Below are 18,054 nucleotides of genomic sequence, written 5' to 3'. Positions count from 1 at the left end.
TAAGGTCCAAAGGAATAAAATGCAGTGAATGAAATGGAACGGTCCCAGCCCAGAGAGAGAGACAGGGTAGGCATTCAGCAAATGTTTGCTTCGCTCCCAGTGGCTGATCCATGATTCATTTTCCTTCTCCCCAGTCCAGTCCACAAAAGATTCCCTGTTTCTAGACTTTGTTGAAGTCATTTCTAGCTGGAAAAGCCGGGTTGGGGAAGAGGTGAAGCTGCCTGCTCCTACAACTAATTGTGCCTTATTATAATTGCGAAAAACACTTATTACCCCTTGTGTCATTCCTGATACCTGCCTAATAATAGTTATTACTGCTTTACTACCACTGAGAGCTTGTTTTAGTTTGCGATTTGATGGTGTTTAGTTTCATTTACAGAAAATGAAGGGTCATTTCATTCATGCAAATTGTTACTTAGTTTAGCAAATTGTTACTTCCCAGAAAGCAAGAGGCTAAGGAATTCTTCTGAAGACAAAGTATATGTTTTTAAGGACAAGTATTTTAGGCAAATGAAAGGAAACCCAAAGAAAAATGCCATAGACAATAAGGAATCACACAGGGTTTGAGGTGGGCAGCCATGGGGGTTGTGTTCTGCCCCTTCTCTACCGAGGGGGAGACTGGGGCCAAGAACTAGCGGTGACTGGTGTAAGGTCTCCCATCTGGGGAGCTGGGTTTGGCTTTTTGGGTTCTAACCAGTCATGCCCGTCTCGCCCTGCAGGATGTTTGCTCTAATGTAGCTTGTTTGGAAGTGAGCTTCTGTGTCTCTGTGGGCCTCTGCACTCACTCTAGTTTTGGCTAGAGTTACCACACTTAGCAAAGAAAAATACAGAATGCCCACTTAAATTTGAATTTCAGGTAAACAACACGTAATATTTTAGCATAAGTATGTCCCAGATATATTGCAAGGGGCATACTTATACTAAAAGTGAATGCCATGTGTATCCAAAATTCAAATTTAACTGAGCATGCTAGCTCTGACTTTACCTGTACCCGTATTTCTCTCATTATAATGATAATGGCTGCTGCTTGTCTAGATATTTTTCTGCAGTTCCAAGAACTGTCTTGAGCATTTTACCTACTTTATTTGCTTTTGTCCTCCTGGCAGACCTAGGAAGTCTCTCTGATTATTTTCCCCATTTTAGAGCTGAGGAAACAGGCTCAGAGAGGTAAGGTAGCTTGCTGGCGGTCACACAGCCAAAGCTGATAGAGCGGGGATTGAGCCCAGGTTTGTGGCCTTAGATTGTGGCTTTCCCTATGCTGTTCCCGGGGATTTGGGCAACAGAGGTGCTGGTTTCCTGGGAGCTGGGTTTATTATTTGAGGAAATCAGTCATCAAAAACATGTGGAACCCCTCTGTGTGAACTTTCTCATCCCAGCAGTGACACATTGACTCCTGTCTTCCAGAATCACCGCCACCCCCCTACTCTCGGCTGTCTCCTCGTGACGAGTACAAGCCACTGGGTAAGTGTCCCCCTTCCGACCCTTGGGGGGGTGTGTCCATCCCAGGCTCCCCCAGGGTCCCGCCAAGGGAGCAAGGGGAGGAAGGGATCCCCAGCCTGGGTGCGTTTGAAATGGGGTGGGTGAAGTCTTACAAACACACTCCCAGTTGGGCCAGAGCCGACCCAGCCTCTGCAGCGGGCTATTTACATCTAGAAATTCCTCTCTCATCATTAACCTCTCTGTGACCTTTAAACATGAGCCTGTGGGAGATGAATGGGTTTTGACTTCAGCATCTCATTGGAGGTGGGTTAGGGTTTCTGTCTCTGTTTCTCTCCTTCCCTCCAGCCTTAGGTGGTTCTCCTCTGACGTGTATTAATTAGCACCGTGACAGATAGGCTGAGCATGAAGTCACTGTTGAGAGGAGCTGTATGTGTCGTTCCCCACCCCCACCCCCCACCTTATTTCTTTATCAAGAAATTCACCTGGGCAGAAAGAACAGTTGAAAAGTTTAGAAAGCAAGTGTCTTGGTACACGCAAGCAGAAGGGCACCCTCAGTGGTAATGTCATGTTGGCAGGTCCCATTCAGAGGTGGGATGTGTTTTCTGTAAAGCCTTGGGGCTGAATGCTTAGCCCGGATGCTGGGGAAGATGCATGTGGTTTTAAAAGTAGAGATGGCTTGTTTTCCGGCCCTCCTGGTTCCTCCAGTGGAGAATCCCTGTGGTGGGGTGAGTGAGTATGGCCTTAGGAGCACTGGGAGAGCAACTTGGTGACCCAGGCAGCTCCCATGGGACCTGAGCTTTAAAAGTCAGATGGCGTGGCAGTGATGCTAACACATTCCACCAGTGACCACAAAAAGTGGGTTTTGTTTTGTTTTTGGTAAAGGCCTCTTCCCGGTAGCGTGTGTCAGCACCATCTGGGAGGTCACTTCTGAGTGTCATAAACTTGGAGGCATCCAGTCCAGTTTTCCTTCCAAGCCCCCCCACCCCCTCCCTTGGAGACAGGAGTGCCCACTGGTTCCCTTTGGGAGTTCGTCCTCCTCCGTCTAGGACGACGGAGGCTGTCCCATGATGGTGTGTGACTCAGTGCCTTAATCGTGGCAACTTCCTCATTGCTTTTCCTGAACTATGGTCATCTCCTGGATGGAGGAGCTTGATTTAGTTCTCTGAGGAACTGGAAAGGTCATCTGGGGGTACCCTGTCACTTGACAAATAGGTAATCCGGCTGAGGGGCAGGGAAGGCTGCCCAGCTGATAAGCTGTGGGGCTGAGACAGAAACCCACAGTAGCCCCTGTTCAGCTCAGCGGTACCCCACCCTCCCCTCCCAGGCCTATCTCAGCATTTTCTGAGTTAACATAATTGTACTAGTTGCTTAGAAGATCCCTAATTCAAAAGATGGGTGAAAACAAAAACCAAAACCCACAAATTTCCTGAGTTTGAGTGTCGAGGATCATTGCCCTGAGGAACCGTGGGTCAGCTGGTGATAAAGCCACAAAAAATCAGGACCCCGTCCAGCGAGGTAGAGTGACCATTTGAAGATGAACAGGTGTCCCTGTTATTTTACAAATGGGACCACTGAGATGGAGAAAGAGGAAGTGGCGTTTGCTGGTGCTCAGGAGTCAGAAGATGACAGCCCACCGTTTGTTTTTGTGTGTGGCTCATGAGCTGAGAATGGTTTTTACTTTTTAAAATAGTTTAAAAAAAAATACAAAAAAAAAAAAAAAAACCCACCCAAAGCAGAAGACTCTTGTGACATGTGAAAGCTATATGAAATTCACATTTCAGCATCCATAACAGTGTTCTGCTGGAAGCCGGTTGTGTTGTCTGTGGCCGCTGCCGCAGGACCACAGCAGAGGTGGAGGGTTTCAGTGGAGCCTGTATGGCTCACAAAGCTGAAAAGACTCACCTTGGGCCCCTGGCAGGCAAAGCTGGTGACCCCTGATTTTACTAAGAGGGGAGGTGGGACTCAAACCCTGGGCTCCAGCTTCCAAATGGGGTTCCTCCCTGGGACTTGAGCAGTGACCGAGGTGGGGAGTGTTCTTTTCCTCGGAGGGCCTCACTAGAAGCACCAGATGCGAGGGGTTGGAGAGTGCATGGCAGGAACTTGTAGCTGCAAGGGATGGAAAACACCTATCACCCAACCCCTGGAAAGTTCACAAAGCTGGCTATGTTGGCTTCACAGCGCTTCACTTCACTAAGAAACAGGGTTCAGCCCGGGATGTTACTGCTTCAGACAAGAAGTGGCACCAAGGCTTGGGGCCTGAACACTTTGGGAAGATTAGGTATGAAAAGCAAAATTCTTTTATGAGGTTCCTACTTAGGCATTAAGGTTATTATCTTTTTTTAAAAGAGATTTTCCATCTGTCCCTATTTTTCTCCAAACCTGTTTGACCAGCAGATAACTTTTTCAGGCTCTGGTTAATAGTCTGAGTTGTTTTTTGTATTATTTTCTTTTCCTTGCATTGTTAGTTTTTCATAAACAAAAAGTCAGTTCACTTCTAAGCCGCTGTGATCACATGAAACCAAAAAACAAAATAAAACCCAGAACACCCAGTCAGCATCTGGCAAGTGGGAAAAGAAAAAGGAAAAAAAAATAGAGAAAGGCCAAATTGGTTAATGTTTCATCTTCCCGCTCCCCAAGCCATGTGGTAAAAGGAAAAAAATTCCTACAGGATCGAATGGAATTCTAGCTCGCGAGGGCCTAGGCTAACGGTTTTTGTCTCAGGGTTTCCCCAGCTTGGAGTGGTTCTGCTGAGCCAGTGGGACCAGCTGAGCCGCACTGTGGAGGGTGAGCAGATGAAAGATGCTACAGGCCTTCCAGGAAGAACATGCCTTCTGACTCCTGGACAGACCTGTCCCTTAATGGGGACAACACCCCGTTGCTAGTGGCAGAGGCACAGGCCCAGGAAAAACTTCCAAGTCAGCCTGTCCCGAAAGGCACTGGCTTGTCCCACTTGCAGCTCAGTGAAAATGTGCAAAAGAATTTCCTATCTCCCATCTAAGTTGCACTGCAGACAGGGGAAAACAAATAGTGCATGCCGTATGAGGTACTTAAAACTACTTAAACAACAAATGAATGCCTTGAAAAAAGAAAAAAACAGTCCAGACGTTGAAAGTTCCTCTGGGAGCAGGTTTGGATGTGAGAGAGTGGGGGAGGGGAGAGAGAAAACAGTTAATCTGGGAGCAAACGCTTGAGCCCTTAATTAGAGGGGTGTAAGCGGGACAGAGTGAGGATGGCTGGTAACTTGTTAAAACAGAGTTTCCCCAGCTCCAGCGGGAGGAAGGAAGGAAGGAAGGAAGGAAGGAAGCAAGCAAGAAGGAACAGCTTCAAGAATTTTAATGGTTGTAATTAAGTACAGCAGCTATGAATTGTTTAGGGGCTTAATTTAACCTTACCCAAGGAGGCTCCAAGTTACTACTTGCTCGGTCCCCTGAACTTGGGTTATTTCTGTGGTCAGAGCAATTGAAACTTTTTCAGGTGCCAGGGCTGCAGCAGTCAGCATTTTCCAGAAGAGTTCCAGGGTTGGCTGGCCTGGTCTCGTGCGATCGTGGGACGGGGAGTGGCAGCAGAAAGTTGTGAGGCACAGGCTGCCCTTTGCAAGCACCCGCATGCCCACATGTGCACGCACACACACACACACACACACACACGTGCATGCTTGAAAAATAAGCGAGGAGCACCCCACAGCCAACTAAGTTCTCTTTCTCTTCCCTCCTGCAGATCTATCTGATTCCACATTGTCTTACACTGAAACAGAGGCCACCAACTCCCTCATCACAGCTCCGGGTGAATTCTCAGGTTGGCATTTCTTTATTCCTTGCATGTTGCTGTTGTGTTGAATTTACAGGAGGGGGTCCGGTGGCGGGGGCCTGATGGAGGTCTTGTTGTGCATCCTCCTCTTCTTTTCCCTGGGCCTCCTAGCCCTCGAGGAGAAGACTGTCAGTGTCTTCATCACTGGTTTTCTTGGGGTGAAGAACAGTCTGTATGAATGGGGCCTACGGGTGAGAACCTGTCCAGCGCCTGGCAATCCACGCTTTAACCAGTTGTTTCTTGTGGAAATGATAAGAACCCAGCCCAGCTCTCCATCCCAATTTTGAAGGGATCCTTTCCCCCAGCTGCCGAGAGGCAGCAAAAGGGATGTGTTTGTTTTCATTGTCTTTATAGGTTTCTCTTATCCCCGCCCCTGGGGGAGGATTGATGTGAAGGGTCAGAAGAGGGGGGAAATGGAATGGGTAGAACATTCATGAAGTCTGACCAGTGAGGAGTTTTCCAAAGGTTGTGGTTTCCATGCCTCTCTCTCAGCAGTGGATGCTGGGCTAGGAAGCAGAGAGAACTCTGGTGTAGAGCCTTCTCCCACCCCCAGCATTTAAGTGTTGGCCGTAGGGTCTTTCCCATTCTGGGGAAGGCGTAGATCAAGCTTTTCTTGAGAAATGACAGGTTGGTGGTGATCCGGGGGTTTCGAGGACCAGGAGGGACTCAAGTGTCGAGGTCTGTGGGGCCCTCTGGGAGCAGGCTGTGTAGGGGGCACTGTGAGGACAGCTGGGACTCATGGCCTGGCTCTGCTGCATTGAGTGACAGCCCATTGGGCTGGAGATGCTTCCAGAGCGGGCATGGCTGGATCTCTGCAAGAAGGCCTCTGTCTGCATCTGACCCCACCCCCATGTCATAATGGCAACAACAGTCATTGTAGCTATTTATTGAGTGTTTACTTTGGGCCACATCCTGTACTCAGGCCCTTTATGATCTTCAGCTCACAACAGTAGGAGAGTGACTTGCCCAGGTCACATAGGAGCCTGGGCACCTGCCATCTGCCACCATGCCTCTGTGCTCCTGACCACGGCTTTGCCCCCCACTTCTCTGTAAAGACTGGACGTACCTCCAATGAACATATTTCACACGGACTTCTGTCATTTCTCATGTACTCTCTCCTTGACTTAAGGGTGTCTTGATGTTCGCTGCTCAGGGCTGCCTGCTCAGTTCCTATGCCCAGATCCCTTCCCCATCCATTCCATGTTCTGTCACATCCGTGGGAGAGCACAAGAGTGTGTCTCTTTGGAAGACAGGGAAACCAGAAGCCAGAGCAGGAAGTGACTTGCCCATGGGCACAGTGGGACTCATGTCACAGCTGGTTCTGCGGTCCGGATCTTCTGGGGCCCACTTGCCTTCCGGCCTCTGGTGGCCCCTCTGACTGGGCCACTTTTTTTCATCCCTGCCTTTTGACCCTACTTCTTAAAATGTCTTGCCCTGAAAAACCTAACTAGAGCAGCACAAGAAGTTGTTGTTTTAATCCCTTCTTTTTCCTCTGTGCCTATGTGGATGGAAGCCACATATATTTTGAAGCAAGAGGCTTAAAAGTATTCCTGAATGCATGATTCCACGTCCGTGCCAGCCATCAGAGTGTATTTAATTTGGATGGATCGCACTGGCGTCAGTTGCCTGGTCGGATGGATAGTTTTTCAGCATCCCTTCCCCTTGTTAATGGTGGAAACTGCTGTGCGTGGAGGTGCCTTATGGGTTCATGGTATGTTCGCGGATGTTATTTCTCTTATTGCTGTCATCCCAGAGCTGGCCTGGTGTGCGGCTCTGGCTATAAGGAGTGGAGCCCAGAGAACCTGCTGGAGGCCCCTCCTTTATCCGGTTCCCAGGAGGGAGCACCCTCTAGAGGCTGGGAGGTCTCTGGAGACCCTGAGGCCTTAGATCCGGCTGCCTTGGGGCCCAGTGGGCCCGTGTTTGGGATTCCCACCCAGTTATCCCAGAGCTTTCTGACTGGTTCTGACTGGTGGGATAGCACTGCTGCTCTTTACCGTGGATGAGGATCACGTGGCTCTCATGAGCAAATCTGGCACCCAGCGCCTTGGGATTCTTAGGGGCTGAAGGAACTGGGGAGGATGTTTGGGATTTCCTGTTGGGGGCTGATTGGTTTGAGTTGTGGGTGGTCTCAGTAGGCAAGTAGAGCATCCCCTCCAGTGCAATCATCCAAGCCCGCTTCAGGGATGGCACAGATCTCCTCCCGCTTGGGTTCATCTTTTCCAGCTTACTCATGCCCTCAGGACCCCAGGACCAATGGGGTTGGCACTGGCCCTGCATGCTGGGAGCGCGCAGAGTTGGGGCTGTGGGTGGCTGTCACCCTGGAGGATAGGCTCAGGGAGGGAGGCCCTGCCGGAGGAGCAGGCCCAGAGAGGGCTCAGTGGATGGCAAAAGAAGACTCATCCTATAAAGATGGATGGTGCGCCAGGGCAGGGCGGGAGGTGAGGTGAGAAAGGTGAGGGCTCCAAGTGGGTACAATGCGTTGGGCCAGGCGCGTGACACTCACGGACAGATGGTAAGGATGCTGGTGCTGACCTTTATTTATTTAACGTTTGACGTTCACAGTTAGCACTTTGCTAACTGCAGGTTGTTCTCCATCTCGTTGACTCATTACCACAACCCAGTGACACAGATGTGAGTCCCCCTGTTCCACAAGTGAGGACACTGAGGCTCATTGCCAGGCCACGGCCCCAAACTCCCAAACTGGAGGTGGCAGGCCTGGGGTGGGAGCCTGAGCAGTGTGACTGCCCAGCTCACCCATCGTGTAGGGCCCACCCAGCTTCCCACGGCAGCGATCCCCATCCTCTTCCCCCAGCCACACCTGGCCAGGTGGAGTGAGCCACCTGGGGTCAGCCTGTCCTGATTGAAGCACCAGGGACAGGGCTGGGACCTGGCAAGAGGCACCTCCCTACCGGGTGAACCTTGCCAACTACCCAGAGACCAGCTCAGCCACCGCCCCAGTCCCCTCTGTCTCCCTGCATCCTGGGGGCGCCACTGTCCCTGAGAGCCTGGCCTCTCTCAGCATCCTGGGACCAGTGTTGCCGGAGCAGGGTGTCTGCAGCCCAGGCCGGAGACCGCCCTTGTTTGCACAATGACAATGCCAGCACCCGGCCTGAGGCTGGCTATTTTTATCCAGCTCCAAGGTCTCTCTGCTTCACTTTCCTGTCCTGTTGCTGAGGCCGCATTAGGGGGAACAGGGTGGGGGTTTTGAGGCTCAGTCATAGCTGGGGCAGTTGAGGACACATTGATGGGTGTCATGGGGGCAGCAGGACACACGTCTGTCTTGGTTCAGCCTTTTGTTGAATGCTTGACACTCTCTCGTCTGATCTGCACGTTACCTCCCGATATTGATACGTGATCCACACCATCAGCAACTGAAGCTCAGGGGGGCAGGTGACTTCACCAAGATCACCCAGTCAGGGGCCAGAACGTGGAGCTACCACTGAGTACAGGACCCTTACACCTGGAGTCTTCAGTGGGATTTAGGGGAAACCGAAAGCCTAGAAGTCCCTTCTTGTGTGGCTTCAGGTCCTTGACACTCCGGTTTCCTTGCCTGACTGCTGCGCTTACTGCCTAAGCCCCCTCAGGTCATCCTCTTTTCTACAACATCGCCACCCCTCTCCCATTCCCTTAATTTTGATTTAGTTTGGGGAGGAAAGCAAGAGTAACTCTAGTTAAATTCATACTAAAGTGTGAGTGGCTGGTAGGCAACTCTTTTTGGCAACTTACAGGCAAGATATGCGATAATTCAAAGAAATTGTAGGATGAAGGGCCGCACGGGAATGACCATTCTGAGGGCTGGGTTCTTTGGGCTCTAGGTTAGAAGAATAGAATAAGCAAGACATAGGAGCTTTTTGCCCTGGGTGAGGAGGGGCAGCCAGGCCAGACTCAGTGTTGGGTGCTGAGTGAGCTCTGGGCGTAGACCAAGATTTGAGGTGATGCGCTGCTTTAGAAGTCAGGCCTGCCTGACTCCAGTGCTTGGGGGCTGGGGTGTGGAGCACTGGTTCTGCAGGAACCAGTGACTCCCCTCTAGAATAGAATATCGCATTCTAGGGCCTATTGGATAACTGTTCAGGTGCTCTGTGAAGCATGAGTCATGATGTGAGCTGCCTCACGGGCACCAGGCGGTCCTCTGTCTGGTACCTGACTCTGGGTACCAGTGTCTTGTTCCATGGGGCTTGCTGGTTTCTTTAGAGTGCACCCGTGAGGAAGAGCCTCTCGTTTTGAAGAGAAGGCCCGGGAAGGGAGAGAGCCATGTAGGACAGTGTGGAGGGCTGGAGGTTTAGCTGTGGGTTGGGGCTCTGGGTGGCTGTCACCCTGGAGGACAGGCTCAGGGAGGGAGGCCCTGCCAGAGGAGGAGAAGGCCCAGAGAGGGCTCAGTGGATGGCCAAAGAAGACTCATCCTATAAAGATGGATGTCTTTCCTCCACCAGTCAGACTGTAAGCACCTCAAGGGCCCAGATCATTCTCTAGGATTTGTGCATTCTGCAGATTGGCAGAACAGAGGCTGCCTGTTCTGGAAACAAAGGCTCAGAAAGGTCAGGAGAGCGGCTGAGGGCCACGCAGCAAGCATATAGCAGGTGGAGCCAGGTCACCACTTAGACGGGTCCCTGCTGCCCGCCCACCCGCCTCCTTTCCTGTCGCTGGTCCTTGAGGAGGTTCCCCGTTGGGGTCGGTGCTATGTGATACGTGTCAGTGCCTGCAGAAGTCAGGAGGGGAGTGAGTTAATGCAGCATCATGCCCTGCTGCTCTTTCTGGGCTCAGCATGCTCGCCTCAGAGGCCCTGGTCCAGCACAGACCCTAGACCTCCTCATTCCCCAGGGTCCTCAGCTCAGCTCTGTCCGCGTGTGCTGAGCCTCTGTGGCAAGGTGGGCTGAAGAGCATGGGCTGCACACCAACAGGCCCTGGGTTCAAGTCCCGGCTCCGCCATTTCCTAGCTGTAGGGCTTGGGGCAGTTGTTTAACCACTCTGACCCTCGATTGTCTCACCTATAAAATCAGGGTGGAAATGACATCGTATCATCTGTAGTGAGGGTGAAATGAGGTGATGCCAAGTGAGTCAGCCAAGGCCTGGCATACATGTGGTAGGTATGGCTGTGACGATGTGCCCGGCACTGTGCTTGGGCTGGAGACACAGACATAAAAATCGCATCATCTCTGCCCTCGAGGTGCTCACAAACAGGTGAAGACACAAATAGTAGTCATGAAAAGTGGTGTAAGAGGCAGTCAAGAGGAAGAAGGGCGCAGTGACTAACTCTTGGTGTGGGAAGTGGCCCAGGAGGACTCTCTGGAGGAGGTGATGTCTAAGTTGGGTTTTGCAGGATAAATAGGAGTTTACCAAAGAAACAAGGTTTAGGATTGAGGGATACAGTCCAAGTAGAAGGAATATCAAGTGCAAGGGCCTGGAGGTGTGAAAACAGACTGATATTGAGAAACCAAAGGAGGGTAGAGGGGTTGGAAAGCAAAGTACCTGATGTTAGTGGGAGATGAGGTGTGAGGAGGTCAGGGTCTGGGTAATACATATATATATATATTTTTTTTTTTTCCAGTGGGTTTTGTCATACATTGATATGAATCAGCCATGGATTTACATGTATTCCCAATCCCGATCCCCCCTCCCACAATACATATATTTTTAAAGACTTTCCTCTATAATATACCAAGTATACAAATCAGTGTCCAGCTTGGTGAATTTTTACCAACCGATGGCACCCGGGTGACAGGCAGGGCCTGGATAACATCGTTGCTCATGGCTGTGCTCAGCCTTGACATGTGATGGTGCTCAGGGTGTGTGGGTCTGGGGGCCGTGTGTTGAGTGAGTGGTTTAAAGAGAGAGCAGGAGGGCAAGGGGATCGACTTTTAGTTGAAAAGAGGGTTTCACTTGACTTTGGGGAGCAGGAAGGATGTGTTCCTAGAGTTTGGGGGCAGATGGTGACCTGACTAGTTCGCCTTGAACCTAGATCGGAGGTGCCCTTGGGTGTGGCCCACTCCTGCTCTGCCTACCACCCAGGTCAGGCACCAGCTTGGACATTTGTGGATGGGGATTGGCGCTGAGCTCCTGGGCCAGGACCAGCTTGCCATTTCCAGTTCGGAAATGGCCCCAGACTCCTTGCCTCCTCTTGGGGCGGGGGTGGGGGAAAAGATGCACTCCCCTCTGGTTCCAAAATCAGCAGCATTTGGATCTTGACATCGTATCTCTGCCATGGGTTCTTTTGTTTGTTTTTATAATTTTATTTTTTTTTAAAAGGTTCTAAAAGCTTTTATTTATGACTGTGCTGAGGCTTTCTCTGGTTGTGACACATGGGGGCTACTCCCTAGTTGCGGTGAGCAGGCTTCTCGTTGCAGTGGCTTCTTTTGTTGTGGAGCACAGGCTCTAGGGCACACAGGCTTCAGTAGTTGTGGTGCCTGGACTTATGTGCCCCACAGCACGTGGGATCTTCCTGGACCAGGGATCGAACCTGTGTCCCCTGCAGTGGAAGGCAGACTCTTAACCACTGGACCACCAGGGAGGTGTGTCTGCCATGCGTTTTGTTTCTTTTATAGCTTTGATCGACAAAAGAAAAAAAAAAAAAAAAAAGGCCTTGTTTCCTCCCTAAAACCTCCCAGGTATCTCACAGAGGAACCCGTTCTTCCTGGGCTGGTTGTTTGGGGCTGGAAGAGAAGTGGTGAGGGGATCGAGGGCTGGAGCAACAGAGGTGATGCCAGCAGTCCTGGGAGGACCAGGCGGTGTGAGGAGGCCTGGCCAACGTAGTTTGCCCAGAAGTACGCGGGGTGGTGAGCAGTGCACCTCTGTGGGTTCCGGCTTGGCCTTGCCCTTTAGCCCTTGGCGTGAGCTCTGGTGAGCGCCTCACTCCCAGTCTCAGTTCGCTCCCTATTCACTGGGCCCACTGGACCACTGATCTTAAGGGCTCCCTGATGCTGCTGTGTTCTGGGTGGAGGGTACTAGCTCCTGGACCTTGGGGGCTTCTGCAGAGCTGGGACTTCTGGCCTGGAGCCTCTTAGCTTCTCATCATTGTCTCATCAAAGTAAAACTATGGGCTGGAACAAGGCCATGCAGAAGGAGATGGCTGGTGTCCTGGACTCCCCACCACTCACCACCCCAGCAGTCCTAGTCCCAGAGTATGAAAACTTGGGGACTAGAGTGGGGGTACACTTAACCTGCGACGAATCCAAGGCCCAGAGAAGGTGACCGATTCACCAGAGATCACACAGCGTTTACACCCTGCAGAGTCCCTGACAAAGGACCCCAGGGCTGGCGTGTTTCCTGACTGTAGGCTTTGGGATGACGAGTCAGTGTACTGAACGCATATTGAGAGCCTGCTGCACGCCGGTGCAGGTGCTCCAAGTGAAGAAAGCCAGGACTTTTCCCTTAGGAGCTGGTGGTCTAGAAGGAGAGGCAGATAGCAAGCAAAGAATGGTGAGTGATTGCGCTAAGTGCTGTGGAGATGTGGACAAGCCTTAGTACCAGCACGGAAACAAGGAGAGGGGACTCTCTTGGGATCGGAATGAGGTGTTCAGGAAAGGCTTCAAGGAGAAAGTGATTCTGAGCTGGGCTTTGTGGGATGACTCGGTGTTCGCCAGGAGCACAGTAGGATAGAGACACCCTGTCAGAAGGAATGAATAGCTTGCGCAGAAGCAGAGAGATATGCAAATACCCTTGTGTGTTCTGAGTTTATTTGTGGCAGAAGTTTAATACATGAGAGATGGGGAATAGGATAAGTTGAATCCAGAGATGACCTGAATCTGGAAGAATGGCTGGAACAGAGGGGTAGTAGTTACTGGGGCCGGGGGATCTCTGGCATATACTTGGAACTGAAGGGGCTCTGGACCTTGCCTAGCATCCAGCACGGGTCCTAGCCAATAGCCAGAGGTCATCATGGCATAAATGAATGAATGAATGAATGGATTTTTGCCTGGGACAAAGAGATCTAGAAAAGAGAGAGAACACATAGAAATAAAGACAGATCACAACACATTTAATAATCACATTTATGAATCCCCCCCAACAGGTCTATGAAGTAGCTACTTATGAGCCAAATTAAAGGACAAGTAACTGTGGCTCAGAGAGGTTAAGTTACTTCCTAAGGTTACCCAGCTAGAAAGCAGTGAAACTGGGATCAGACCCAGGCAGTCCGACCCCTTTTGGGTTCCTTGGAGTCTGCCATGGTGCCCTGTCTGCCCCCTGAAAGATACAGGAGGTCCTCTGGTTCTTGTTATTCTGGGGCTTCTGTGTTCCTGGGTCTCCGAGGTTCAACATGAACAGCTGTCATCAGGTTTTAGAGAGCCTCTGCTCATCAGTGGTTGCTGGATGAGTAAATGAGTACATCCATGAGGTGGCGAGGAGTTGAGCTTGTGAGTGGAGGCCGCTGGGCTGAGGGGGAGCCCTGTGCCCGTCCCTCCAGGGCTGTGTGCCTCTGAGCTGGAGGTGGATGGACCCTGCCCCTCACTCCGCCTCAGGTGGCCTGCGTCACCGGGGGAACCGTCAGGTTTTCTGAGGAGACCTGAAATTCCAGAAAATGCACTTGGTTGCATCCAGCCTAATCACAACCATCTGTCTGCCGGGCCGCACGGCTCACCCTGTCCCTGCTGGCACGCTTTCCTCCAGTGTCTGTAACAATTGGGAGCCGCGCTCGAAAGTTTCCTTGTCAGGGTAGAGCGCCTGTTGCCAAGAGCTCCTTCTTTGATGCAGAAAATATATCCTGAAGGTACTTTGTCAGATGTTTTTATATTAAACATTCTCCCTCCATGGCCCTTGGCCGCCAAGGGAAGCAGAGATGCATCGCTTTTCCAGTTGTCCTTTGTGGAAAGAATTCCTGGTGTTTGCAGGCTCTTTCGCTGTGCCTTCCCCCCACCCCCCCAGTCAAGGCTTGGCACCCCCAGCTTGAGAGGGTAAAGCCCTGGGGGGCTGGCACTGCGGCAAAGCCGTGGCCTCCCTGGCCCGAGGGAAGGACGCTACCTTCACCCCGTAGTAGAAGTCTCTGGAAAAACAGAGGTCTCAGGTCTGGAGCAGACATCAAAGGCACTGTCCCAGACTGCAAGGTGAATCATCGCCAAGGCTTTTAATTGATCTTTAAAAGGCGAGGGGTAAGCTCAGAGATAGGAGCCTGGAAGCCGTTTTCATCTCTGAGTCTTCCAGGGTAGTGCCAGCTCTGGACAGAGTAGGGAGTGGCCGGGCTGTCCGGCCTTCTGGGCCAGGTTAGGGGAGACGGTGGAGAGGGGGCTCTGTCACACAGTCACAGCATGAATTCCGGAGGAGGAGGGGCGGGCGGGTGGGGCCAAGCTAGGAGTGCAGGCCTGGGAAGCAGCTGAGTAGAGAGGAGGCTTTGCTGGGGGCAAGCATGGTGAGTGGGTATGATGGGAGAGGGATGGGGGCAGAGTGTGGCCAGTCTGGCTCCAGATCCTGTCTGCAACCTCTTGGGGGTGAAACGGGGAACCCGACAAGTCCTGAGCGGGGTCTTCCCCCTCCACCCATCTCTGCCCGCCTTCCCCAGCCCTCTGTCCACCGCCTTCTGTCTGGCACTGAGGGAACAGGCTCCCCAGCCCTGTGTTAGATCCCAGCCTTCTTTCTGCTCAGCCGCTAAGTGGTCCTCCACAAACCGCTCGTCTGCTCTGGGCCTCAGGCTCTGCCCTGCTGAGGCGAGGAGTGTGCAGAGTCCCTCCCAGGGCCATCTGCAGGGTCACAGGAGAAGAGGGGACAGTGTTTGCAAAACAAGGCTGCTCTCAGAGGGCAGAGGTTGGGAATGGGGTTTCGGGGGCTTGGCTGTGAGGGCCGTGCCTGGGTCACCCCCACCTGGCACCCAGCTCAGAGCCTGGCATGCAAAAGGTGTTGGGATTGTTTTGTGATTCACAGGCGCGCCCCCTCCCCCCACCCCCCTATCCTTGGAGATGGAACAGATTCCACAGAGAGGCTCTGGCTTCATGTCCTGGGACCCTCAGCTCATGTTGTCTGTCTCGGGTCCAGGGAGACCCTATTTGAGTTGAAGGGAGCCTGTTTCTGGGACTTCTGCTGTTTGACCTGGGAGAGGGGCCAAGGAGGGCAGAGAGGGTCCAGGTACTTGCGGAGACAGACCTGTCTCCGCTGACCTGGCTGCCCAGCTGTGTCTTAGCTCCTTGCCCCCTTCCTCGCAGGGCAAAGGTCAGGCAGAGCCCCCAGGGTTTCCTTTGAGTCAAAAGTTAATGTCACATTTCACCTGAGGGCCAGGAGATCCGGGTCCCAGTCCTGACTCTGTCCAACATCTCCTGGTGGTCTCAACCTGTTTCTACTTGGCTTCTCTGTCTGTAAGATGGGTCAGTTGGTCTCCCACATTGGTTCCCAACCCTCTTTTGCACATTAGAGTCTCCTGAAGAGTTTTTGAAAACTCTCTGAGTTCACTTTAGAAATGATTGGGGAGGGACTGCGCCACAGGGTTTTAAAAATTCCCCAGGTGATTCTAATATGCAACCAGGGCTAAGATCCCAGAGCTCGACAGACCTAGAAGGGATCTGGAGTGCCTGGGCCATCTTCCCCTCAAGTCAGGAGCCTCAATCACTTGATCACTTCTGGGATGGGCGTGCCTGGCAGCTTAGAGCAGCTGCATCCATTCGTTGACTGCTCAGCTCTCGTCCCATCAGCTGCCACATGTGATCTGGGGGCTGGCAGTGGGAGAGCACCAGTGTGTCACGTCCCTCTGAAAGCCACCAGGTACCTGCACACTGGAATCTCCACCAGCCTGGTGAAGTGGGCATTTTGACCGCCAGTTTTCAGGGGAGATAAACGAGTCTGGGAAATGGCTAATTCGATGCTTAAAGACACTCAGCTAACTGCGCATGTCTGAGCAGCACCTTCATGAGGAGGTTGCCTGCTGCATCTTCTGCAGAAAGTGGGCTCTATGTGGTTGCTCAGGAAAGCTAGAGGCAGCCCCACCTGAGCCCTGAGTCCCTCCCTTGTTGCCCTGATGCCCCCCTTGGGTCTGAACAGCTTTACTAAAAACTAAAATAAGCCACTTAGTCCTGCCCTATCCTGCTTCTAGACCTTGGAGTAGGGATGTGGAGTGGGGGATGAATGACAGGATGCTTGTAGACCCAAGAGGGCAGAGGTGAAAAGCCCAGGCCTTGGAGCCAGAACAGACCTGCGATTTAAATCACTTAGCCTCCCTTTTACAGGCTCACTTTACTCCACTTGACAAGAAGGCTTTGCAGCCCCTCATGGATGCCACGGAGACCTCACATATACCATAGGTAGTGAGGCAGCTGGAGCACATTTAACTTTCTGTAAAGGGTAATAAAATGAATTGGTAACCACATATTAGCATGAGGGAGAGGATTGTGTGAAGCACATACCCAGGGTAGGACCTTCCCAAGAAACCTAGAATCTAATTGGGAAGGTTGAGGGGAAAATCACTTCCTAGAGAGGCGGGGAAAATGCTGTTTCCCAAGTGCACCGTGTGGGCTGAGAGACAGCCGCTGCCCAGGGTGGCTGCCGGGGGTGTGTTGCTGGGCTGGGGGCGGGGAGATTTAGCCCGGGCCCAGGTGCCTGCTGGACAAAGGCAGGGCCATGTGGAGGTGCTTGTTCTGGGAAGGGAGCAGTCCTGGAGGGGCAGTAAGAAGTGAGGCCCACGGGGAGGGCCTTGAATGCCAAACAGGGAAGTCCACAATTGTCTCTATGGTGGGCCATGGTTGCCAACCCCAGAAATACTTTTGATTGATAGGTAGATTGACTGTGGCTTTAGAGGAAAGGTTTGTATGGCTCTGTCTTGACTTGGAACATCATTGACTAGTTTTCCTATGTTTGAAATTGTTGCAAACAGAAGCAAACACTGAGGGATCTTCCTTTTTCTTTTCTAATTGGGATATAATTGGCCTATAACATTGTGAAACTTCCCTGATGGTCCAGTGGTTAAGACTCCACGCTTCCACTGCGTGGGGGCATGGGCTCAATCCCTGTTCAGGGAACTAAGATCCTGTATGCCGCACGGCAGGGCCAAACAAACGGAATATTGTATTAGTTTTAGGTGTACAAGGTAATGATTTAATATGTATATGTATATATTATGAAATATTACCACATAAATTCAGTTAATATCCATCACCTCATAGTGACAAATGTTTTTTACTTTTTCTCATGAGAACTTTTAAGATTACTCTTAGGAACTTTCAGATATACAATACTATATTATTAACTATAGTCACCATGCTGTACATTACATCTCCAGGACTTATTTATCTTATAGCTGCGAGTTTGTCCACTCTCCCCCACTCACGCCTTTGGTAGCCTCCAGACCTGTGGGCTTTTCTTCATTCCAAAAATGGAATGTTTTTGAGGCTCACCCGTCCTGTTGGGAACATCGATGGTCACTTATTTGTTGCTGGGTAGTAAATACTCTGTGGGGACAGCCAGAGTTCTCTCAGGCTGATGTGTCTGTTTTACTCCTGATGGGCACTACGGCAGTTCCCAGCTTCTGGTTCTTACCTGTGATGTTACGAATAAATATTCTTGGACAGGCCTTTCTGGGGACATAAAGACATGCTTCTCTTGGGTTTATACCTGGGAGTGGCCTTGCTGAACTCTCCATCAAACACACTGCCAGCTTTAGTCCACACTCTGCCCAACTGCCATCGTTCAAACACTTCTAAGGGGGTTTTGGTTCGTCCCATCCACTTTACAGATGAGACCAGAGAGAGGACCTGTGCCCGTCCTGGGCCCCACAGCTCCCAAGTGACAGAGCCCAGTCTAGACCTGGGGTCTCCCCACTCTGTGCCCAGGCCTCTGCCCACATGGAGAGAGAGGGTGCTCAGCCCACCACTCAGATAATCTGACTTCAGGTCCCCTTCC

General features: G+C 51.6%; 1 protein-coding gene across 1 annotated transcript in view; it reads left to right on the top strand.

Annotated features, from left to right (window-relative positions):
• SMAD6 (SMAD family member 6) overlaps positions 1-18,054 on the top strand; it is a 149,133-nt gene that overhangs the window by 80,830 nt on the left and 50,249 nt on the right. The window contains exons 4-5 of the mRNA XM_061158004.1: positions 1,405-1,461; positions 5,158-5,235. Of these exons, the coding sequence (XP_061013987.1) occupies positions 1,405-1,461; positions 5,158-5,235 (135 nt within the window). The remainder of the gene's footprint in view (positions 1-1,404; positions 1,462-5,157; positions 5,236-18,054) is intronic.

Source organism: Dama dama, chromosome 12 (genome assembly GCF_033118175.1).
Source record: "Dama dama isolate Ldn47 chromosome 12, ASM3311817v1, whole genome shotgun sequence".
NCBI lineage: Eukaryota > Metazoa > Chordata > Mammalia > Artiodactyla > Cervidae > Dama > Dama dama.
Note: the sequence above shows the minus strand (reverse complement) of the source record. Positions and strands in the feature narration are given on the sequence as shown.